General features: G+C 36.1%; 2 protein-coding genes across 5 annotated transcripts in view; one reads left to right on the top strand and one right to left on the bottom strand.

Annotated features, from left to right (window-relative positions):
- The window catches only part of afap1 (actin filament associated protein 1), a 108,880-nt gene extending 100,865 nt beyond the window's left edge, over nt 1–8,015 (top strand). For 2 of the 3 annotated variants that reach the window (XM_088629283.1, XM_088629273.1), the window contains exons 12-18: nt 279–396; nt 947–1,204; nt 2,854–2,965; nt 3,895–4,059; nt 4,387–4,577; nt 4,819–4,983; nt 5,699–8,015. In XM_088629283.1, coding sequence (XP_088485409.1) covers nt 279–396; nt 947–1,204; nt 2,854–2,965; nt 3,895–4,059; nt 4,387–4,577; nt 4,819–4,983; nt 5,699–5,725 — 1,036 coding nt within the window. In that variant the 3' untranslated portion in view covers nt 5,726–8,015. The remainder of the gene's footprint in view (nt 1–278; nt 397–946; nt 1,205–2,853; nt 2,966–3,894; nt 4,060–4,386; nt 4,578–4,818; nt 4,984–5,698) is intronic. The other variant, XM_088629291.1, reaches the window with a different exon arrangement.
- A 1,541-nt stretch (nt 8,016–9,556) lies between these two features.
- Nucleotides 9,557–20,776, bottom strand: part of sorcs2 (sortilin-related VPS10 domain containing receptor 2) — a 368,175-nt gene continuing 356,955 nt past the window's right edge. The window contains exons 21-27 of one of the 2 annotated variants that reach the window (XM_088629251.1): nt 20,420–20,543; nt 19,326–19,438; nt 15,681–15,803; nt 14,991–15,090; nt 13,924–14,026; nt 13,478–13,635; nt 9,557–12,906 (exon numbers count right to left, since the gene is read on the bottom strand). In XM_088629251.1, the coding sequence (XP_088485377.1) occupies nt 12,842–12,906; nt 13,478–13,635; nt 13,924–14,026; nt 14,991–15,090; nt 15,681–15,803; nt 19,326–19,438; nt 20,420–20,543 (786 nt within the window). In that variant the 3' untranslated portion in view covers nt 9,557–12,841. The remainder of the gene's footprint in view (nt 12,907–13,477; nt 13,636–13,923; nt 14,027–14,990; nt 15,091–15,680; nt 15,804–19,325; nt 19,439–20,419; nt 20,544–20,776) is intronic. The other variant, XM_088629260.1, reaches the window with a different exon arrangement.

Genomic DNA, 20,776 nt, shown 5'->3' with positions numbered 1-20,776 from the left:
GAAACTCAATAACAGCAAGAGTGGTGGTCCTGAAAACTGAATTACCTAGTTGTCCTTTGAACTTCAAATTCCTGCTGCTAGGAATGCGTATGCCTGTGCAAATATTTTAGTTACATTTGTAGTATCTACATGGATTTTGTGAGCTTTTGATGTATGTGTCTGACTGTGCCCGATATTGAAAGATGTCCTTTGACCCCATTCCGCACGTCATGCTGATCATGAACCATGATTCAAGCCTTTAATTTCTCCTGTCCTCCTGTGTCTCTTTCCAATTTCAGCTTTACCAACAGACGTGCCACGTCTCCTAACCCTTATCTGGATAACCCTGTAAATGGCTATGCCTGCCCCTCAGGAGTGGCCCTCCATTACGACGATGTCCCCTGTGGAAATGGATTGGTAGGGTTCTCTTATTATAGTTTCTCTGAAAAGCTTCTGCTTATCTGGGCTTTCCCCGTGCATGCCCACAGGGCTTATGGTATTCCACCTGCTTTTCTTTAAAGAGTTTGCTGATCTTGTACTTGTTAGCAGTCTTAACATTATGGGACCTTTAGAATAAGAACTTCTCATACTTCTTATTTCCCTGCACCTACCACAGACCACCTTTCAAAAAGTAACAACGGACACTTGTGCCAGCTTCAGACTTGAACTTTCATGAGATGGTTTTTTAAATAAGAACTTTCTATACATTTTCGCTGGAAGCTGGCAGACTGCAGGTGTGTCTGAAATGCTCTTGTTTCCAGTTTCCTGTTTCAACTGCCAGATAGCATGTTTACCATGAATGGTTGCTTTAGCTTTTTAATCCCGCTACTTATCTAAAGTTTCTTTTGAACTGTCACACTAAAATAAAGTTGTAATTGGTAATTCTTTTAGCACTTTCTACACTAATCCATTTGTTATTTCCACCTGTCTGCTTCGTGTCTGTCTGCATGCGTGGCTGCCTTCAAAGGATCCTGAGGACACACACAGGACTGCTGCTAGCAGGTGCTGGAGGGAGGAGGGGTTGTATGAGAACGCTGACCTGTATGAAAACATGCCCTCGCCAAAGCTCGCAGCTCGATACACCCCCAAGTCTAGCAAGCATTCCTCTACTGAGAAACAGGAAGCTAGTCATTACAAAACTCCTGTTTCCTCCAAAGTGTCCTCTTCACGCCCTGTCACTAACACTGCTTCTGCTGGGAGGGCTTCCACTGGTACAAGCTCTCAGGTGAACTGCCACCCTTAACACAATCTCTGCCATGCACTGTAATCTCCTGCTGTCCACAGTTTCTGCTGCTTGTCTGTGTGTGTGTCTGTGTGTCTGTGTGTCTGTGTGTCTGTGTGTCTGTGTGTCTGTGTGTCTGTGTGTCTGTGTGTCTGTGTGTGTCGCACTTTTACTTTAGGTAGGTAGCTGCGTCAGCATGCATAGGCTGCAAAGGAACAAGTAACAGGTTTATACCATGGTGAAAAGAGAAGAAAGAAAACAACGTTTCGGCGGTGGAGCCTTCTTCAGGAGTGACACCTGAAGAAGGCTCCACGGCCGACACTTTTACTTTGGCAACCTGAAGTTAAAAGATCCTTCCCCAGCGTCCACACTCGTACACAAAAAAAAAAAGCAAGTACGGGGTAGGTTTATTAATATGTGAAGTGTTAAAGCGTTGTATTCATACATTTGGAAACCATGTACAGAGATGCTGCTCCTCACAGTCAGTGACAACTTTGCATCTCTGAACAGGTAACTTCTGTCTTCTGTTTCAGAATGTTTGGCAAACGTTGCCACTGCTGGGCGAGGGCAGTTCATTAAGTCCTCCTTTTACTAGGGAAGGTGTACATCTTGGGAGGGAAGTGTGTGTTATGGATGAGCCATTTAGGGTACTCAAATATTACATGTGTTGGTTTCTTTTAACTTAGTTTCTAAGCAAACATTTATGCTTACATAAATTTATACAATTTTACTGAATTAAGAGAAATCAGCATGTTCAATATGCAAGTACCCTATATTGGTTTATTAGGGGCCTGCACCCCTGACCCAGATTTACAGTTTTTATAGTAGAAGGCAGATATCACTCGTTTGTTTCTTCCTCATCAACGTTTGTAGTATATTATAAAAGACAACACATTTATCTGCTCAAGGATGCCACTAAATTAATAGGCATCATAGCAAATAAAGAAGAACAATTTTTGTTCACTACCCAAACCTGTCTTTTATGTGTTATTTCCTAGCTTTAGAACTGCGTTGTATGTTACTTATGTATAGAGTGCCCTCTAGATTTATTCATGCTCCTAATGAAATAACATTATCAAAGAAATTGATGGTCTTAATCTGTAAATCTTAATATGCAATCATAATAGCTGTAATCATAGTAGCATTAAACAGAGCAAAGTCCAAATACCAGGAAACATGACTTTAAATTAAATCCAACCAAAACCCATATTCAATATGTTTTTTTTTCTCTTTGGTAGTGAAATGGAAGACATTCAGAAGTGGTTATATACCACTGTGGTTAAGGTCAGAGAGCTCTCTGTGGCAAATGTGATCCAAATGTCCAATATGACATTTTCAGAATTCTTCTTCAGCCGGGACCCATTAGTTCTTCATTTGTTTTTGTTTCTACTTCATTAACGTATGAACAAATAAATGGTATTTCATTAATAAAGTAGACATCCATCCCAAAAAAATTGTGATTTTACAGTGTTCTATTATATAATTACTTGATTAAGCACTTTAAAATAAAAACAGTGGATGTCAGGAAGTAGAATTTGGCGTTTAAACATACCTCTATTTGATCATAAATACATTGCACTTGTTTTGATTTGCGATTAATTTTAAATGAAAAAGGTTAAAATCTAACCAACATCTTTCAAAAACTTGAACAGTTCAAAGGAAAGAAAATTCCTGTGACCAATGGAGTGGGAGGAAAACAGAAAATGGAAAAAACGCAGCAGAAAAAGCAAAATGGAAGCCTGCCAATTAAGCGCACAAACTCAAGTAAGCAATCATGATTTTTTTTTCATTTTAACTAATTGAAATAGCGATTCTATTTTCACAGATTACAAAGACATTTATAAAGGCAGTGTAATGCTAAGAGATAAGCTATAATAAATCAATTCATTTTGTTTCTGATTAAGATCCAGTTGAGAGACTGGAAGCTTAGTGTTATAGTAACTGAGTGCTCAAAAGATGCTTTATGAAAGTAATTTTATTAAAGAAATGTGTACAATTCTGTGCTGTGATGTTATAATCAAGGTGTTTAAAATGTAAAAATATTTTACATTGAAGTGACTGAAAATTGCAAATGTCATTTGATTTATTAAAAATCATTATTTGATTATGTGGTGTTATTTGGTGTTATGGTGCACTAAATGGTGTATTTAGTAGTTTTGATTCTAGTCTCAAAGCTGATTGAGCATCCAGATATGTCTTTAAACCTCTGTAAGAAACTTTAAGAAAATGCCAATTACAGAATTCTAGAGAAAGAAATATATTTTGAGCTGCCCAAATAAAATGGAGCACACTATGATGGAACAGCTCAGGGACAAAATCTTTTTGTCGTGTCATGCATAATCCACATTTTTGTCGTAAGATCCCGTGCCTCCAGTTATCTGGTATATTTTAGCTTTGTTTTGCACAACAAGCTGAATTAAAAGTTCTTATTATAAAAGATGTTACTGGGGGAAAATAATTAATTTTTTAATTATGATGGTCACGATAGAAAATGGCGCGAGACAAGTGTTCAAAATATCCATTTCCAATGTTTTCCAGTATTTGTGTTCTTGCTATTGTTGGTAGTCAGTCAAGCTAATATATAGTGGGATGCAACTAAAATTGTTCCCACTATCTCTTCCTCAGAGGTTCGTTGTCATCAAAGGAAGGGGTTTCATTGTTATTTTTTTACTTCCATTTGAATCTCTTTGTAGACACAGATCAGTATAAATATGGTAAGAACAGGGTTGAGGCTGATGCAAAGAAACTACAGGCAAAAGAAGAGGATATGTTAAAGAAGAAGCAGGACATTCGCAACCGCCTTACACAACTGAAGAAGGAGCGGCGAGACCTCAGAGCTGCCCTTGAAACCTGTACAGGTGTGTCTTTTCGATTCTGACAAACACAGGAGGAGGGGTAGGGGAGGTTCATGAGCAGTGGTAATTCAGTTGGCAAATAGCAGGCTTTTTCATTGGATAAAACTCTCTGGCAGTTTAGAAAGCTTTACTGCCTCCATGTCCTAACTGACTCCCTTATTTGGGCTTACTTCTGGCTTTTGAGGAAGGATGAATTGGTAAAGTCATGACTGTAGGAGACAGTCCTCTGTCTGTCAGCATATTTCTATGGAGCTTATTAAACGGGCAGCAGAATTCAAGTGCCCATCAGGTTTGTCATGTGTTTTCGTTTTGATCTTTTGCAAACCAAAGGCAAGAAATCGCAAGCTGTTCTCGAGGACAAGCTGAAGAGGGTGGATGAGGAGTGTAAGAAGAAGGAGGAGGAGCGTGTCAATCTGGAGCTGGAGCTGACGGAGGTCAAGGAGAGCTTGAAGAAAGCCATGAATGGCGGCATCACGTTGGGGCTGACAATTGAGCCAAAGTCAGGGACCTCCAACCCTCAGGTGAGCCAGTGCCGCTGCAAGAGAACAGTTGACACAGTTGGCAGAATGTCAGTAATAATAAGTAACAGGGGCTGTGAGGCTGTTTCCTTGAAACGTTGCATCTGAATTACACATTGAAACCTCTAAGGCAATCCTCTTGTCAGAGATGCTGGTAGACTTTAGCCGTTTTGTACTGTTATGTTTTTTTGAACATGGCCACAATGAGGAGCTCACAGGACTGATGTGTTTTGCTCTTTCACAGTCACCCGTGTTCATGCGGCGGACCCTAGATAATTCCCCGGCCTCCAGCTGTGACACCAGCGACACTGAGACCTCCTCCCTGCCAGTGAACAGCGCCTCCTTGCTGAGGCGGCAGTCGTCTCAGACCACCTCCCCAGTCCGCGGCCACGTTCTCCGAAAAGCGAAGGTCCGCCTGGTTTCCTCTTCAGTCAAGACTGTTTTTAAGATTTTCGTATTCATTTTTTTCCCGACTTCCTTTCTTGTTCAGGAAAACATTTATCTTTGTTTTTGCACTAACTGTGTATTCTAAGAGGCATTAAAAATGCAACAAAGGCTAGAATTAAAACAGGATAGCTGCTCCCTGCTTTAAAGAGTATGTAGAAAAATGCCTGCTAAACACAGAATCAAGGGCTGTTTAGGGATGCAATCTTACTTCAGATCTAGTAAAATTGGCTTCACGAATTTTAAAAAAGAAAATATAAACTACATTAGTATTCAACTTAAGTCACTGTAATGATTTTTAGTAACTACGTAACTACTAGATTTAAAAGTCAGACTAGGAAATCTCCAGATAATGAAACAGAAGGTGTTCACAAAAGTGTTTAAAATACACTTCTATGTAAACACTTCTATGTAAACCAAAGGGTTTTGGGAGTACAGAAGAGCTATGTTGCCGTGTTGTTGATACCAGTACCCTGACATCTTACAAGAAATGACTAGATCAGTCAACTGCTAACTAGCAAACAGGCTAAATAGGCAGAATGACCACATCTTGTTTGTAACCTTTCTTACTGCATGTTCCTATTATTCTATAAATAATTTCCAACATGATATTTCTGAAGCATTTAATGCACATGTCTTTTTTAATGAATCCTCAGGCATGCCTTTTTTTCTCTTTTCAGGAGTGGGAGAAAAAAACCGGGACATAATCAAGCTTTTCAATACCTCCGTGATTGATCCTTTTATTTATTTTCAGCAACAGTCAAACAGTAAGAAGGATTTCTGAAAAAAAGAATATGGATACCAAATGGACCGTAAAGGACAATGGTGATATATACAACATTATAAATCTAAGAAGGAAAAACTTCCTTATCGTATTTGTTTTTTAATACCGGTTATTACTACCAGCATGCTTGTGTCCTTCTTTCCCATTATAAAAGTCTGTGGCCATTGTGTTATTGACCTGAAAAAACGTCAGTGACTGTCCATTCTTTTTTGGAATTTAAACATGCCAAATGAAAAGACATTATTCTTCACTTTTTAAGCTTGTCAACTGTAGCTCGTCAATTTGGTCAAAATTCCTTAAAATATTTATTTGTAAATGTTTAACTAAATATCAAGTTCCCTTTCTTATTTATATTATTATTTAAAGCTTTTGGTGCAGATCAGGCCTCCCTGAGATTATTTCACTATGGGTGGAAGTGTGTTAAAATACTGAAGCCAAAATTCTGAGAGCATATAATGGGCATGCTGTAATGCTGAACCATTGGAACTGGAATGAAACATTTTTTCCCTGTTAGTCTGGGTTCTTACTTCATCCAGCATATGCTGGAAATTAGATACTTTCTAATTTGATAAAAAACTTTTTTGATAAAAACTAAGTAGATTTGTCTTGGGAGAAATACACCTTGGGTTTTACACTTTGGGTTTTAAAAGGCTGGATTTCCTGTTAAGAATTTATGCAGATTGCTTCCAATGTATTTTGCCATTGTCAGGCATTGCTTTATTCATCACACTGGTTTAGCCTACATTCTAGGCTTATGGTGCATATGTTAATTTTTGGCACATTCCAATACTTCTCTTATCACTGTTATCTGTGTAAAAATAAGTAGTACCTTTTTTACACTGTTAAAATGTCAATGCATAAAAGTAGAAACTGATGAAAAAGAGTCAGCTTTGTATATTAGAAAAACTGTAATGCATAATCCAATTAAAACAGATGTAAAACAGAAATAGCAACAAAGTATTTCACTTCACTCACTGCAGTTACGCAAAATGGTTTTCAACTTTCAGGCACTTAGAACATTAGAGTCTGGACAACTCTTTATAAACATCTGAGGAAGTTATTTCTTTCTCCTGGTTTACTTTACATACATTTGTCAACTAGATACAGTTCAGGATATTATAGTACAGCTGCAGAATGTGGTTCTGCTGTCATATTTGCCTACTAGTGTTGCCTAAATTACAGTGCCTACGATAAATTTACTGTAGTTATCGGTCTTTTTGGTGGATTTTCTTGATACATAAGAGCCTTTTAGTCCTTTAAATTACAGACTACTACAGTATTATAGAGCCCCATTTATCAGCTCTTTCAAGGCAAAAAAGCATTTTGTGTTATTCAGGAGTGAAGCTTACTCTTTCTGTGTGAAACATAGTAGCACTTCAAATGGAAAAGTTGTACTGTACTTGTACTGTATAATGTGTTCAGTTTATAAAGTATCTTTAGATGATTTGTCTAGATATCTGCATCTAGAATGGTATTACTGCAAACAGAATTTTGTAATGTACATTTTTCTTTCTCACTGACCTTTTAAAAAGAAATCACCAAAACATGAAACAATTATTTTTAAGTTATTTAATTTGTTTAAGTATTATTTAAGTGTATACATAAAGTAATTGCCACAGACTTCAATTCTTCAGAATGTCAAGTGTTAACATTCATGTTTGTAAATATTTTTCTTTCTTCTCTGCTATCCAACTATTTTTTGGGGGTCCCATGTCTCTGCAAACAAGTATTATTCAAATCTGTTCTGTGCAGTATCTGAGATTTGAGGGTTGAAAAGTGCATTGCCTTGGCAAGTGTTCAGTCAAACCCAACATTGTACCACGAGAAGCAATCCTGACATTCCTGTCTGGTTTTATTGTTTTGGGGACATTTGGATAATCCTAAAACAAACTGAGGGTACTTTTGTTGGGCAATCTGAAATTGGCTTCAGGGATTGTAACTTTAGCAGTTCTTTTCCTTGCCTTCTTGAAATCATGTTTTAAGAAGGCAGAGTGAATAAGGAAAGCAGTACAAGGCATGGTACCAGAATCTCAGTCAAAAGCAGAAGAGATGGATGTGATAAATGTGAAAACTATGTAAATAGTTGGAGAAAAGACACTTTTTTTTGTTTGTTTTGCACCTTAATGACTTATTCCATGTATTACCCTGAATGACAGACACCGACTTGGTGGAAAACATCTGTATAGAAATAATAAAGATAAACTGTTTCAAAATCGTTTATTTCTTTCAGCCCCAAAATAACATTTGAGCAAACTGCTGGATTATCCTATAATTGTCACAGAACAAATGATAATTTTGCTCCTTGAAGAAATTATTTTTTTAAAGGAGATTATGATATTTCCTACTGAAAAAAAACCCAAGATGGTGCATCTCCACCAAAGCAGAATATATTGTACAGAGGATTTCAGATTACAGGACTGTATAATTAAAATTCATATTCAGTGTTTACTTATGACAAGTAAGACAAAGCCAAAGACATTTTGTTAGAGATATCGGGCTGTGTCATACCTACTACTTAATGTTATCTACTGGTAATGGATGGATGTTTGCCCATTATGCCTTCCGACATTTAGGTGCAGCAACATCCTGTTGCTGTTTCTGTAACATTAGTTTTTTTACAGGACAGGGTTGTTAGCCTTGTACCCAACCTCCAACATGGAGGACATGGTGCCCGACGTGAGAGATGAACCCACTGCCCTGAGATTGAGTCTTGTGCTCTACCAACAGAGATAGCCAGGGCGCTATCTACTGGAAGGCCAGTCCTTCTAAGGACAGTGATGTGGAATTTTTGGGTTATGTATTCCATACCAATGAAAAATTAGCATTTTATTAATCTAATTCTGGATCATTCAAGGACTAACGATGATCTTGAGCAAGAACAATCCCTGACCTTTTACTTTTTTAAGTTAGCATTTTCTTCATTTTTATCTCAAAGTGAATTTCACTAAATATCTTTAAAATTAATTCCTTACACTTACACAGCACTTTTCTGGACACTCCTCTCAAAGTGCTTTACAGGTACTAGGGATCCCCTCCACCACCACCAATGTGCAGCATCCACCTGGATTATGTGACAGCAGCCCAAGTGCACCAGTACACTCCCCACACATCAGCTATTAGTGCGGAGGAGAACAGACTAATGAAGCCTATTCATAGATGGGGATTATTAAGAAGCCATGATTGGTAAGGGCCAATGGGAAATTTGGCCAGGACACAGGACAGGGTTAAAAAACTCCCTTTTAATGACCACAGAGAGTCAGGACCTTGTTTTTCGTCTCATCCGAAGGACAGCACCTTTTTTTTTACAGTATTGTGTCCCTGTCACTATACTGGGGCATTAGGACCCACGTAGACCACAGGATGAGCACCCCCTGCTGGCCCAACTTCTTCCTGCAGCAACCTTAGTTTTCCAAGGAAGTCTCACATGCAGGTGCTGACCAGGCTCAAGCCTGCTTAGCTTCAGTGGGTTGCCACTTGTAAGTTCCAGGGTGATAGGGTTGCTGGCAAATCTTGGCATCTTGTTGAAAAATAATCCTGTTTGTAGTTTTTATAACTTTCAGCAGTTTGTAAATCCTCAGAATCTTATTTTTCTTCAAATTATAAAAATTAGTTGAGAAGAATTTCTAAAAAGTTTGAATCCAGTTTTATTTAATACAGTTTGAAGTGAAAGTTGGAAAATCATAGAACACCTTTAGATGCAACACAGAGCACAGGTATGTCCTGTATACAGTAGAGTAAGCACCACATTTGCAAGTTTTTGATTTCTGAGGAATGTTTAGTCTTTATTGAGCAGATCAAATTAGAACAAATCTATACAGTGAGGAAGTAATGTGTCTATGCTGGACACTTGGTTATATGCACTGTTTTGTTGAGTATCCAAACATTTACTGAAAACATTAAGAATAAACTGTGCAGTCAAATTCACATACTCTGTGTCAACAAATATATCTTTTTTGACCACCCAAAAAAATTTACAAACATTACATCACTAAAAAACTAATAACAAGCCAACATGTGCATATGTACAAAAGATGTACAAGTAAAGACTTACCACAAAGTACAGTACAACGTACTGCAGACTTATTCAAGACACTACTAGAAGTGGCCATTTAAATGTTTGTTCTTTGTTTTAAGGCCAGCATGAAGGAAATGAGACTTTAAAGAAAACACCTCAGCATAGCCTGAATTGGACATGGAAGCCTGTTAATTACACATCCTTCAATTTTTAGAATGAAGCTAATAGTGCAATTTGACCACTTTAAGTTTTACTCTAAGTACTGAGTGGTGAAACTGATTCTACTTATGTTAATGATAAGACATCATGGCAACTGCAGTCTTTGGTACACATAAGTGGACCAGGGTTCGTGGTACACAACACTGAGAGATTGATGTGATTTATTAAGCTTGTGGTCTGAAGCAGCGCAAAATCTCTGAGATAGAAGCTAGTGTTTTTAATCAATAAAATTTTGGTCAGAATTAGTAGGACATTTCTAAAATACGTTCAGTACAACTTTGAAGAATATATTTATTGTGATGTATACTCTTCTTGTGTTGTCTGTACAGTTTAAATTACAATTGTACTGTATATTAATTTAATTTCTACAATTGATGTTTACAGTTGTGAGCTTTCCCTTTCTGTTTAGCTTCAAGCTAAATGAATAATACATTTACAGTACTACCAACAGGAGTACCACTTTGATTACTGTTAATAGAAATATTTAAAAAAACATGAAAAATGAGTGGAAGCCTTCTACAGTTTTTTAAGTTTGTTCCATTTTTCATTCCTTCTAATATGTGACCAACTGTTGAGTATTTTCAAGTGAAGCCTAACCTCCAATGTCTCAATGACAATTCCACAAATAAATATGAGCTGTTGTTCTATTGTGAAAGTGGAAAAAGTTATTTAAAAACATTGTGAAAAGCATCTGTGGGACTGTTCTGGTGTTGATGTGTACATTTAGTATAATATGGATATATAAATGTGTACTATTTAAATATACAAAAACAATTAAAGGGAACATCTCAGCATTTGACTGCCTAATATAGGCTCTATTGAAACCACAACTTCTGTTAAATAAAATGTAATTCTTTTGCTGATTATCATACCTCCCACAAAATTGAAACCCATAATGGGAATAACCATATTTATCATGGTGTTTTGTCAGTTCACAACCTCCCAGAAAATCATAAATTCATTATCAGTGTTTGAAACTTTCATTCAGAGTTATTGAGACCCATTTATTTAACAATTTCATTCATCTTACCCAATCGACTAAAATTAGCACACGTAAAGTATTTTTTTTTGGCATTATAACTATGATGCTACTTACCATATCTTCACAGATTGGGTTAGTACTGTCAAAGTCCAAGGAAATAATATATTTTGTGTTGTTTGTGAGATAAACACATTTCAATGTTATTATGTTTCCAAAATAAAATATTTAAAATGCATTATCATTGAAACACTGTACATTAAATACAAATAAGCTAACTTTTTTGGAGGAATTAATATTACTTGAGATACAGTATTATAGAGTGTGAGTTATGATGTGCCAGTGTTTACATACAGTAAATGCAAACTATTGAAGAAATTGTATTTTTCCTCACCTCTTATAACAAGAGCTTCCATGTTAGTATTCTGGGTACTTAATAGGAAGACCAGATGCATTTGAAGAAGGTATTGTGGCTTCAATACACTTTTTCAATTCATTGCAGTATTTCTACAAAAATAAAGTCATAAAAGATTCTTAGAATGCACCAGCACAGTGAGAATACTGTATAAAGCTAACTAATGTATGTGGATTCAGGAAAATACACTCAAGCAAATTCAATATAGTGTTTTGCACTCTACCGAAGAATAAAACATTTGTAGTTTAGGGTGTACTATATGTTGCAACAAAATGTGAAAATTAAGTAAAAACCAAATGCATTTCTTTGAAATACTATTTTAGGGCTGACGTTTTTGGTTGAACAACATACAGTACATGTTTGTAAATAGTAAACTTAAACTAATGTTTTAAAACTGAAAAAAGTGTTTTTAGTTCTGGAACATTTTAAGGTGTTGGTGCACTCCAGTCAAAGGTTTTGGCAAATATGTGAAATGCAAACTAGAAACTGGATTAGATTCCACTGCATAATCAGCAATGTAAAATGGAGATAGATTTGACAAATCAAATACTATTATGTATACACACAGTGAAACCCATTAAAAAAGAACTAGGAATAACACTACTTGTTATTTTATAGACACAACAAGCAGTAGAGTTTAAAGTTTACATATTTGTGTTGCTTATGTCTACTCCATGAATTTGTCTTGTAAGATATTTATCAAGTAGGATAGTATATTAATAAATGGAGCACAACATAGGCAAGACAAGGTTCTTTATATTTAATCTTGCTTAAGACTTGAATGTCTTATCAAATTTACAGGATGTACAGCACAATGCAGCATCTCATTGTGCATTTGTCTTATTATTCTTGGTGCCCTGTTTGGTTATCTCGAAACATAGAAATGATCTAATCTTGAGAATACGTCAGCTGGTCGGAAATGATTTTATACATGTAAACCACTGCAATTTAGTGCATAGAGCCAAAGAACATCTTTTGAGAATTTACGGAGTTCCTTCTTTTTTAGTATTGGCCTCTTCTCCCTGTGACTTGTAAATGAACTAAACAAGGACAAATAATAAAAAAACGTGCGTTCAACAGTCAACGTGGTAACAAACAAAGGAAAGCAAACTGGATATGAAAGTCGACAGGATGTTAGATTAAAAGATTAAAGCAAGGTGTGCCTTGAGTGGTTGCTACAAAGGGCAATTACAGGTTAAGTCACTGAGACCCTTTACGTTAAGTGCTGTTTGGAGTCCACTGTTTTCATTTCCTCAGAAGGTGTAAAATACACAGTCCTTTAACTTGGAAAAGATGACTTGCTGCTGTGGTATAAACTGAGATTCAGCTGCTTTCTTCCTTCTGCTTAAGATCTGAGGCTGTGTAATAAAATATAGAGAGGAGTCTGTGCAGTTTGCTTGGTCTTTGACCATCAGCTTGTTAGGTAGCTGTGCAGCTCTCTGGAGTTTATACTCAGGACCACACCAGAGTGATTACCTGCAATGACAACAGAAACAACTGGCATTTCTTTATGTCACTAAATCTGGATCAATTACTATTAAACTACAATATTTTATAAGTTCAAACTATGCATCATAATGTTATTACTTTTGTTTGTTAGAGAAATGGGTAGGAAAAACTGACCTTGAAAGTACTGCAACTTATTTTTATCTGTAGGAGTTCCTGGCTTATTCACAAGACTGTATACAATATCTAGCAATTTTTACTTCATTCAAATAGAACAGTTAAACTTTCCAATCCCAAAACCATACTGAATACTTTCTAATTGTTTCTAATTGGATTTCTAGTTCCATTTCCATGTGAGTGTTGCATTGAACATTCCACAATTATCTATCAATACTTAACACTGTAAGTATGTAAAAAAAGCGGTTTTAAACACAAAGGCAAAAAGCTGGATGAATGCACAGAGTAATATTAACTAAGGTTAACTGGTAAAATTAGTATAAGTATCAATTCTGAAAAACGAATGCCATACTTTTCAATTAGTTGTATAATATGAAAAGACTCAGAGGATAAGTATTGAGAAAGATACTAAAAGTTGGACTACCTCCTGCGTTACCTAGGGTTTGTGAGTCAAGGTCGTCATCAATAAATTCCTCCCCCTGGATGATATTCTGGGTGTCTTCACTGTGATTTACAGGACTGGTCATTTCCTGTTCCTTCTCATTGTGCATCTGGGCATATACATTTCTGCCAGGAAGTTTTCTAAAACAAAGAGTGTGAGACACATATAATGAAGAAAACTCAAAGAATGAAATCCATGGTATCCTGTTAAAAGATCAATCAACCGTGACTCTGTCAACTGCATAATCATCCATCCATTTTCTAGTTGCTTTATCCAATTCAGGGTCACGGGGGAGCCAGATCCTGTCCTGGCAAGCAACTGGGGCAAGGAAGGAAAGCATGGGATGATATGTATTCTGCAGGAAATTCAGTTCTCAGAACTTTGTCCGGAAAAGGAGCACATGTCAAAACTGATAGTCTCATAAACACCTTTTGAATTTGTACAAAATGAAAGCACCAACGGCCACAAGGCTGATCACAAATATCACTGCCAGAGCCCAGACCCCTGGTCCTGCTGTGCCCCTCCCAGAGCCTGGAAAACAAAAAAACAGAATTTATATTCATTAGTCTTCCAGAAAGAGAAACATTGGATATTCTGCAAGTTTAAAAAAAAGTAAATTACCGACTATGAAATTGCACCAACTTTGTCGCTTGTTAATATGTTTCTTATATACTTGGTCAATTTCACTTTGAAAAACCAAATACACTGAGGCCTTAGGTTATTTTATTTAACGCATCTTGTATATATCTTGTAACATGTAATTTTTTTAATTTAAGTAGTTTAATAAACTTTATGAACTGAATATTTTTTGATGAAAGCCAGACCACAAGGGTTTGAAACATAGTTTTATGTAAAGGGTGATTTTATGTGATGCAATATGTGAGATTAGATCAGAAACTAATAGTTAATCAATAAGAATACTGCAACATTATATTTCATGCACATATGCAAGCAGAAAACAAATAACTGTTTAGTTCTGGTATCCCAGAAGTAATGTCATAATGACTTCTTACTCAAACTGACAACAACACAAAAATGTTTTTTAACCTCTAAAGCGTTCTTTTTAATCACTGAAAAAAAAAATATTTTGAAAAAGTAGTTGATTGGGTGCTACCGCATGAATTATAGCAATTTTATCTGTGAGTTGTTCTGTAAACTTTGGTTGAAGAACAAATAGGTCTTATAAAAATGAAGGGGACGGCGTAAACTCTTCTTCTATTGTAAATCATGTACAGTGCAGTAGATGGAGAGGTTTTGCAAATACTTCATGAGTTTTTCATGCCAGTCATTTACAGTAGTTCAGTTAAGGGAAGATCATTAATGTTTATATGAGGCAGTTCTAAAACATTTTATTCAGAACAAATTAACTCTTAGAAGTGCCATACGAACAGTGTGTTCTTCCAACATTCACATACAATTAATACATCTATAAAACACTTCATTATCAGGTTCATTCCCACTACTACCCAACATACAGCACACATTTACTTATTACCTGGATCAGGGTCTGCCAGATTTACCAGCACTATCAAACCTCCTCTCACAATAAAGCTAACGTTGTTCTCATTGAAGGTTTGCTTTATTGTCGCGATTCTCTGAAAAAGAACACGAACGAACACGCAGCTCTAGATTATACGAGAATCCAAATCTGTACTCCCACACCCGCATATGTCTTGACTCACTAATAGTCTTTCTGCTCTGCAAGGCTGATCTCACGGATTTCAGCAATCACCTCAAGTTCTAAGAAACTAAGTATAGTTTATTATAATACAGTATATTGTCTGCCAACAGTGTTTTCTTCTAGATGGAAAGGTTAACACATAGTAGTACACACAAGGCAAGATCATACTGGTTTATGAAGGACATTTTTAAAATACAAGATTTCAACAGGGCAAATTGCAAGTATTTTAGCACTTTTAGATCAGCTTCCATAAATATATACCGTGGTAAGCACAGTTTAAAAATGTAAAAAATTTAAACCGTGGGTACCACTGTACTTATACAATAATGCTATGAATGAGGAAAAATGTCCCCAGTGGCTTCTTGTCTTGAAACTCTTTAATTCATTTAAGGAATTAAAGAAATGTAGCTTTTGCCTGCAGCAATCTGAGGTGAATTGTGTTCAATGAACTACAGCTGTTTCTTTCTGTCTTGCCATGGAAGTGGGTTCAGTGCAAAACATTACCTTATCAACAGGTGCATTTCTCTTGTCGGATTTATTCTCAGGTGGAAGCACATACAGATCAGCTGCTGTTGGGAGGCCAGGCTTCACCATGGTAACCAAGGACTCCAGCGGAATATCTGTGACCTGAAATAAAACAGTATTAACATTTTGTGAAGGGGCTGTGCTTATATTCCAGCACTACTAACCTCTATTATGTACACACTGAATGTAAGAGACCCCAAGGCCATTTCCTAACAGAAAAGCTAATCAACCATTTCTCTGACTGCCTATACCTACTAGAAATGCATGTCTGATAGAATTGTAACAAATTTCAATTGGCAACAATACAAGCTAAAATCTGTATTGCACCTTTCAAGATTGAAGATTCAAGCTGCTTCAAATGAGTTGAAGAAGAAAATACAAAAATGAAAATGAATGACAGAAATCAGCAAAGCAATGTGTAGGTTAAGAGCATAGTATGTTTCCTACAACAATACTGCCTGGACTTTAATTTGATCATTTAATGTGATTATTAACAGAATAAAAAATATTACATAGGAAATTACAATGGTATTTCTGTTTCTGAAAGGCATTGACCTAGTCAACACAAGGCACCTTTTCAAAATCAGCAGAAAAATATAGCCTTGGAGGCACAAGTGGAAATGAAATTTTACGCCTATTTAAGGCCAAAACTGGAAACAAACAGAGAATTGAAGGACTCTGTAGTACAAACTTCCATGAAATGTGGTTGAACCTGACTCTGTAAAGTCCTTTAACAAGAAATGCACTGTACAGTAATTCTTAAAAACCTTTTCAAATCATTTATTTAATCAGATTTAAATTCTTATATCCAATTACTGACCTGCACCCTGGAATGTGCTGAGGCAATATGAGTGAAATACTGTATTATGTTCAAGCAGCCGCATCTCACTTGGGATTTGAACATGAATTTTCACACAATAAAACAAGCAGGATGAGCTCACTCATTTGTAACCTCTCGTATGTTTGTGTAGATTCATGACTCAAGCAGGCTTAGTGTTACAATGTTTTACATAGGAATAAATATTTAGAATAAGGAAGAAATCCCAGACTAAAAAAATATAGTAAACACTTAACAAAATGATTTTAAGATACAGTAGGCCTATTAAGTTCTTTACAAATGGAGTTCTACTCCTACTATGATGCAAGCCATCCTTCTGAGTCTTCCCAGAAGATAATCCTAGTTGTCAATAAATCCAATGTGTTGATTTAGTTATTTGTAGAAATCATTATACTGACAGATCCTACTTCCAACTGAAAACAGAAATAGAGCCTGAAATGATAGCACTTAATCTTTTGAATGAGTGCTTTAAAAGCTGTCTTGAGATTTTCACATCCTCTTTAGCTTACATCATTGAAGCTGACATGTAAAAATTACTGCAGAGACTTGAGCGTTTTGTTGTATTAAATTGTCAATTTAAAATGAATGTCTTTGGGCCCTGGGAAATGTGTAACACTCATTTACTTAACTTTAGTGAATGCTCTGGAAACATGCTTAACAATGGAGTCAACCGTTCATAATGTAACATTTGGGGACTGTAACAGTTTTCATTAAATTGAGAGTCACTCAGTTATCCACTCTCATAAAGGAGAGGGAGAACATGATAATGGAGGTAAAAAGTATATTATTGACATAACAGACTTTATGTAATTATATCATGCTGAAGTTGCAAAATGTTCATAAACTTGATTTGAAATATTTCAAATGCTTTATTTTCTCAATCCTGACGTTCTATTCCAACAAGGTAATGTCATGTACATCCTTTTCTTTTGGCAGAAAATAGAGTTTCCTCCTCTATCTAATCAGTTAAATCGGTAAAGGTAACTTGATTTCAAAGTTTTGTTGTAAAAGAGAACTATAAAATTAATTGTGGGAAAAATAAACAACACAGAAAGTGTAAAATGTAAGAAATCTACAGTAGGTATTACACCCTGAAGATTTTAATAGCAATTCAAAGAAGAGCAGCTGTATTGCAAAAATAATTGACCCTTGTGATTACTTTCAGTAAAAGCTTTCCTTAAACAACAATTTAACAATTATTTTTTTTTCAGAATAATACCCAGCACTGAGAGCCAATGAAATAATATTAAATATATTTACACATGTATTATTTCTAGTTTTCTTCTCACTGAAATATATAATGATGATGGTTAAGCATGGTACTTCTTTCATGTACCAAGGTCTACATGCAGAACAAATTGATGACAAATGTAGTACATTTAGTGTATCAGTATACTTCAAATGGACAGCTGCTATTAGGTACAGTACATGCAATGCCAAGGAAATGTTTTTGAACTCCCCATTAAATTGATTACAATTTCTAAAGATGATCTCTTCATCAAATCAACCAATCAATCAAATTGATCAAACAAATCAAATCAATCAAACCAATCTTAATCGTCTTAACCAAATAATAACCAAACGTGGTTTTTGAGGCACAATGGTGCATGAAGCAGAAACAAATGAAAAATTAAGGATTAGTGTATGTGAAATAATAACTGAACCCCTAGTTTGACTAAATTAAGGGGATAATTAGAATCAGATGGTTCAATTATTGAGTCACAGTACAGCATTTAGAAGGAGTTTGAGTAGCCCTGTCCTATATAATGGTCAGAAATTGAGAGTGTGGTCTTCTCCAATCTGAGTACTGGAAATATGCACTCAATCAAAAGAGTAGATGATGCTCATCAGTATGGAGAGGGTTACAAAACTAATATGAATAATATGTCGCTTTATCCACCCACTTTCATCCAGATGGTAAACAAATTATTCAAGCCCATGGTAACTGTACCCAGAGTAAGTCATCCTGCCAAGATCTTCCCAAGAGCAACCTGGAAAAACATCCAGGAAATCACAAACATTACCAGAGTACCATCTAAAGATCTGCAGGCCTTGTTGTCCTTTTTGTATGTTCATGCCTCAGACATTAGCAAAAGCCTGAACTAGAATGGCTTTCATAGGGGGACAGACAGGAAGAAACCATTGCTTTCTGAAAAGAACATTGCCCCCATCTCAAGTCCAGCAAAAAGGACCCGTACAATCCCGAAGACAACCGAAACAATGTTCTTTGGAAAGAAATGTTGAAAGTTGGCTGTTTTGGCCACATAGAGAAATATTTTGTATAAGAAAAACGAAGGAGCCAGACAGAATCCCATCACTGACAAAACCATGAATTCAGTGTTGTATTATCAGTTCTGGAGAGGAATGTCAGGCCATTCCATTCATCAGATGAAGCTGAGCTAAACGTGGGGCAGGCAACAACACAATGACCTTAACTCACAAGCGCTTCTATAAGTGGATGGCTGAAAAGGAATACATTTTGCATTTCAATATGCCCTGTGCTGTAAGTAAGAATGGGTCAAACATCCTCAAAGTGCAAATTTGTAAACAACAGTTACAAGAAATATATAGTTGGAGTCATTGCTGCTCAAGAAGGTGATTCCAATTACTGAATCTATTGATTTACTTACTTATTTGCATGAGGATATTCAATGTTGGATCATTTTGTTAAGTTTGTGGTTCACAAACCTTTTCTTGGCACTGTAGCATTCTGATATACTGTATACAGTAGCTAGTAAACAGCCACAATCAGACAAAACATCATTGGTAAGAAAAAAAAAATGTACCGTTGCTAGGATTTTTGTAACCACCTGCCCAATATCATCTCTCCATTCTGGAATATTTGGGTTGATAGTGTCCAGAGTTTTGCTGAATTTGAGTGGAATAACCTCAAATTGATCTGAAACAGAGCAAAGACTAGAGTGTGAGGATTAAAGTCCATGATGTGAAATTTCAGCAAAGAGTTTTATTTTCAGTTGGATCAATACACAGTTAATATAAAAACCACAATAATGCACACAGTATCTATGAAAAAGTATTCACCTCCTTGGACTTTTTCACATTTTATTGTGTTACAGTATGGAATCAAAATGTATTTAATTGGGATTTTTCACCATTGATTGACACAAAACATTCTATGATGTCAAATTGAAAACAGAGTTCTACAGATCTTCCTGTTAAAAAGTCCAAGTGGGAAAGGGGGTAAATACTCTGATAGCTAGTGCACAGCTCTTCTTCAGTCTATCTCTTCTCCCCTTCTGGCAGGCAATATATTTTGTCCATGTTTCATTTTGAAATTAATAGAACTGTCATCCTCAAATACAAACATAAACAACAGGACACATTAATAAAATTACCAACATCAGACCTACAAGGGTCTTGAAGCAGCAATACGAGCAGCTTTTCTCTGCTTCACAGAAATCCTTAGATTCTGTGGCAGCAATCAGACAAAATATAGGAGTAAAAGAAATAAAAGTGCTTTTTTCTATTTTCTGTTTATAAACCCTCGTCCTCAGGTATTCAGCTGGACAAATCTTTACTCCTTAGAGAGTCCATTAGCAGGTGGAAAATTGAGGAAAAAGGCAATGCAGGATGATTGGCCTTTTGTCAGAAATATGACAAGCACATTTCCTATTGCGTCAGTTGCACAGAAATTCAATAGCATGTGGTAAAGCTTCTTCCTGGATATGAAAAGCAGGCCTATGCGTACTCGTCCAAATAGGAGACATCTAATTTGGGAAACTTTATTAATTGTCTTTATAAAGGACTTCTTCATGCATTACATAGAGTTCAACAAAGTACAGTGCATAAGATTTACAACCAGAGGCACTCCTGCGGTCTGCATGTTACAAGACTGACAGATTGTTTAGATATGCCTTACCGAATACACAAACTGTTTTGGTGTCCTGGACCATTGAACGTCCATTTGAAGCCTGCACAGTGACTGACACATTCCCAGTTTCAGAGAACATGGTTATCAGACTGTTCTCTAAAGTAAGAATAGGCTACAAGAAACACACAGCATAATCAGGCGTAGAAGACGACATAAACAAAGGTTATAAATTCACAGCTGTTTAATGTTTGACCACTTTCAGTCTATAGATATATATTGGTAAAACATTTAAATAATAGTTTATTTGAAGCAGTAAAAATGTGAATAATACAGCAGCAATTTGATTTAAAGCAGATTTTACACCAGACTGATTCACTTTGATAATGAACAAAGTTCTAACTTGTC

This window comes from Lepisosteus platostomus, chromosome 1 (assembly GCF_059453375.1).
Source record: "Lepisosteus platostomus isolate fLepPlt1 chromosome 1, fLepPlt1.hap1, whole genome shotgun sequence".
Taxonomy (NCBI): Eukaryota; Metazoa; Chordata; class Actinopteri; order Semionotiformes; family Lepisosteidae; genus Lepisosteus; species Lepisosteus platostomus.
This window is presented reverse-complemented; position numbering and strand designations above follow the sequence as displayed.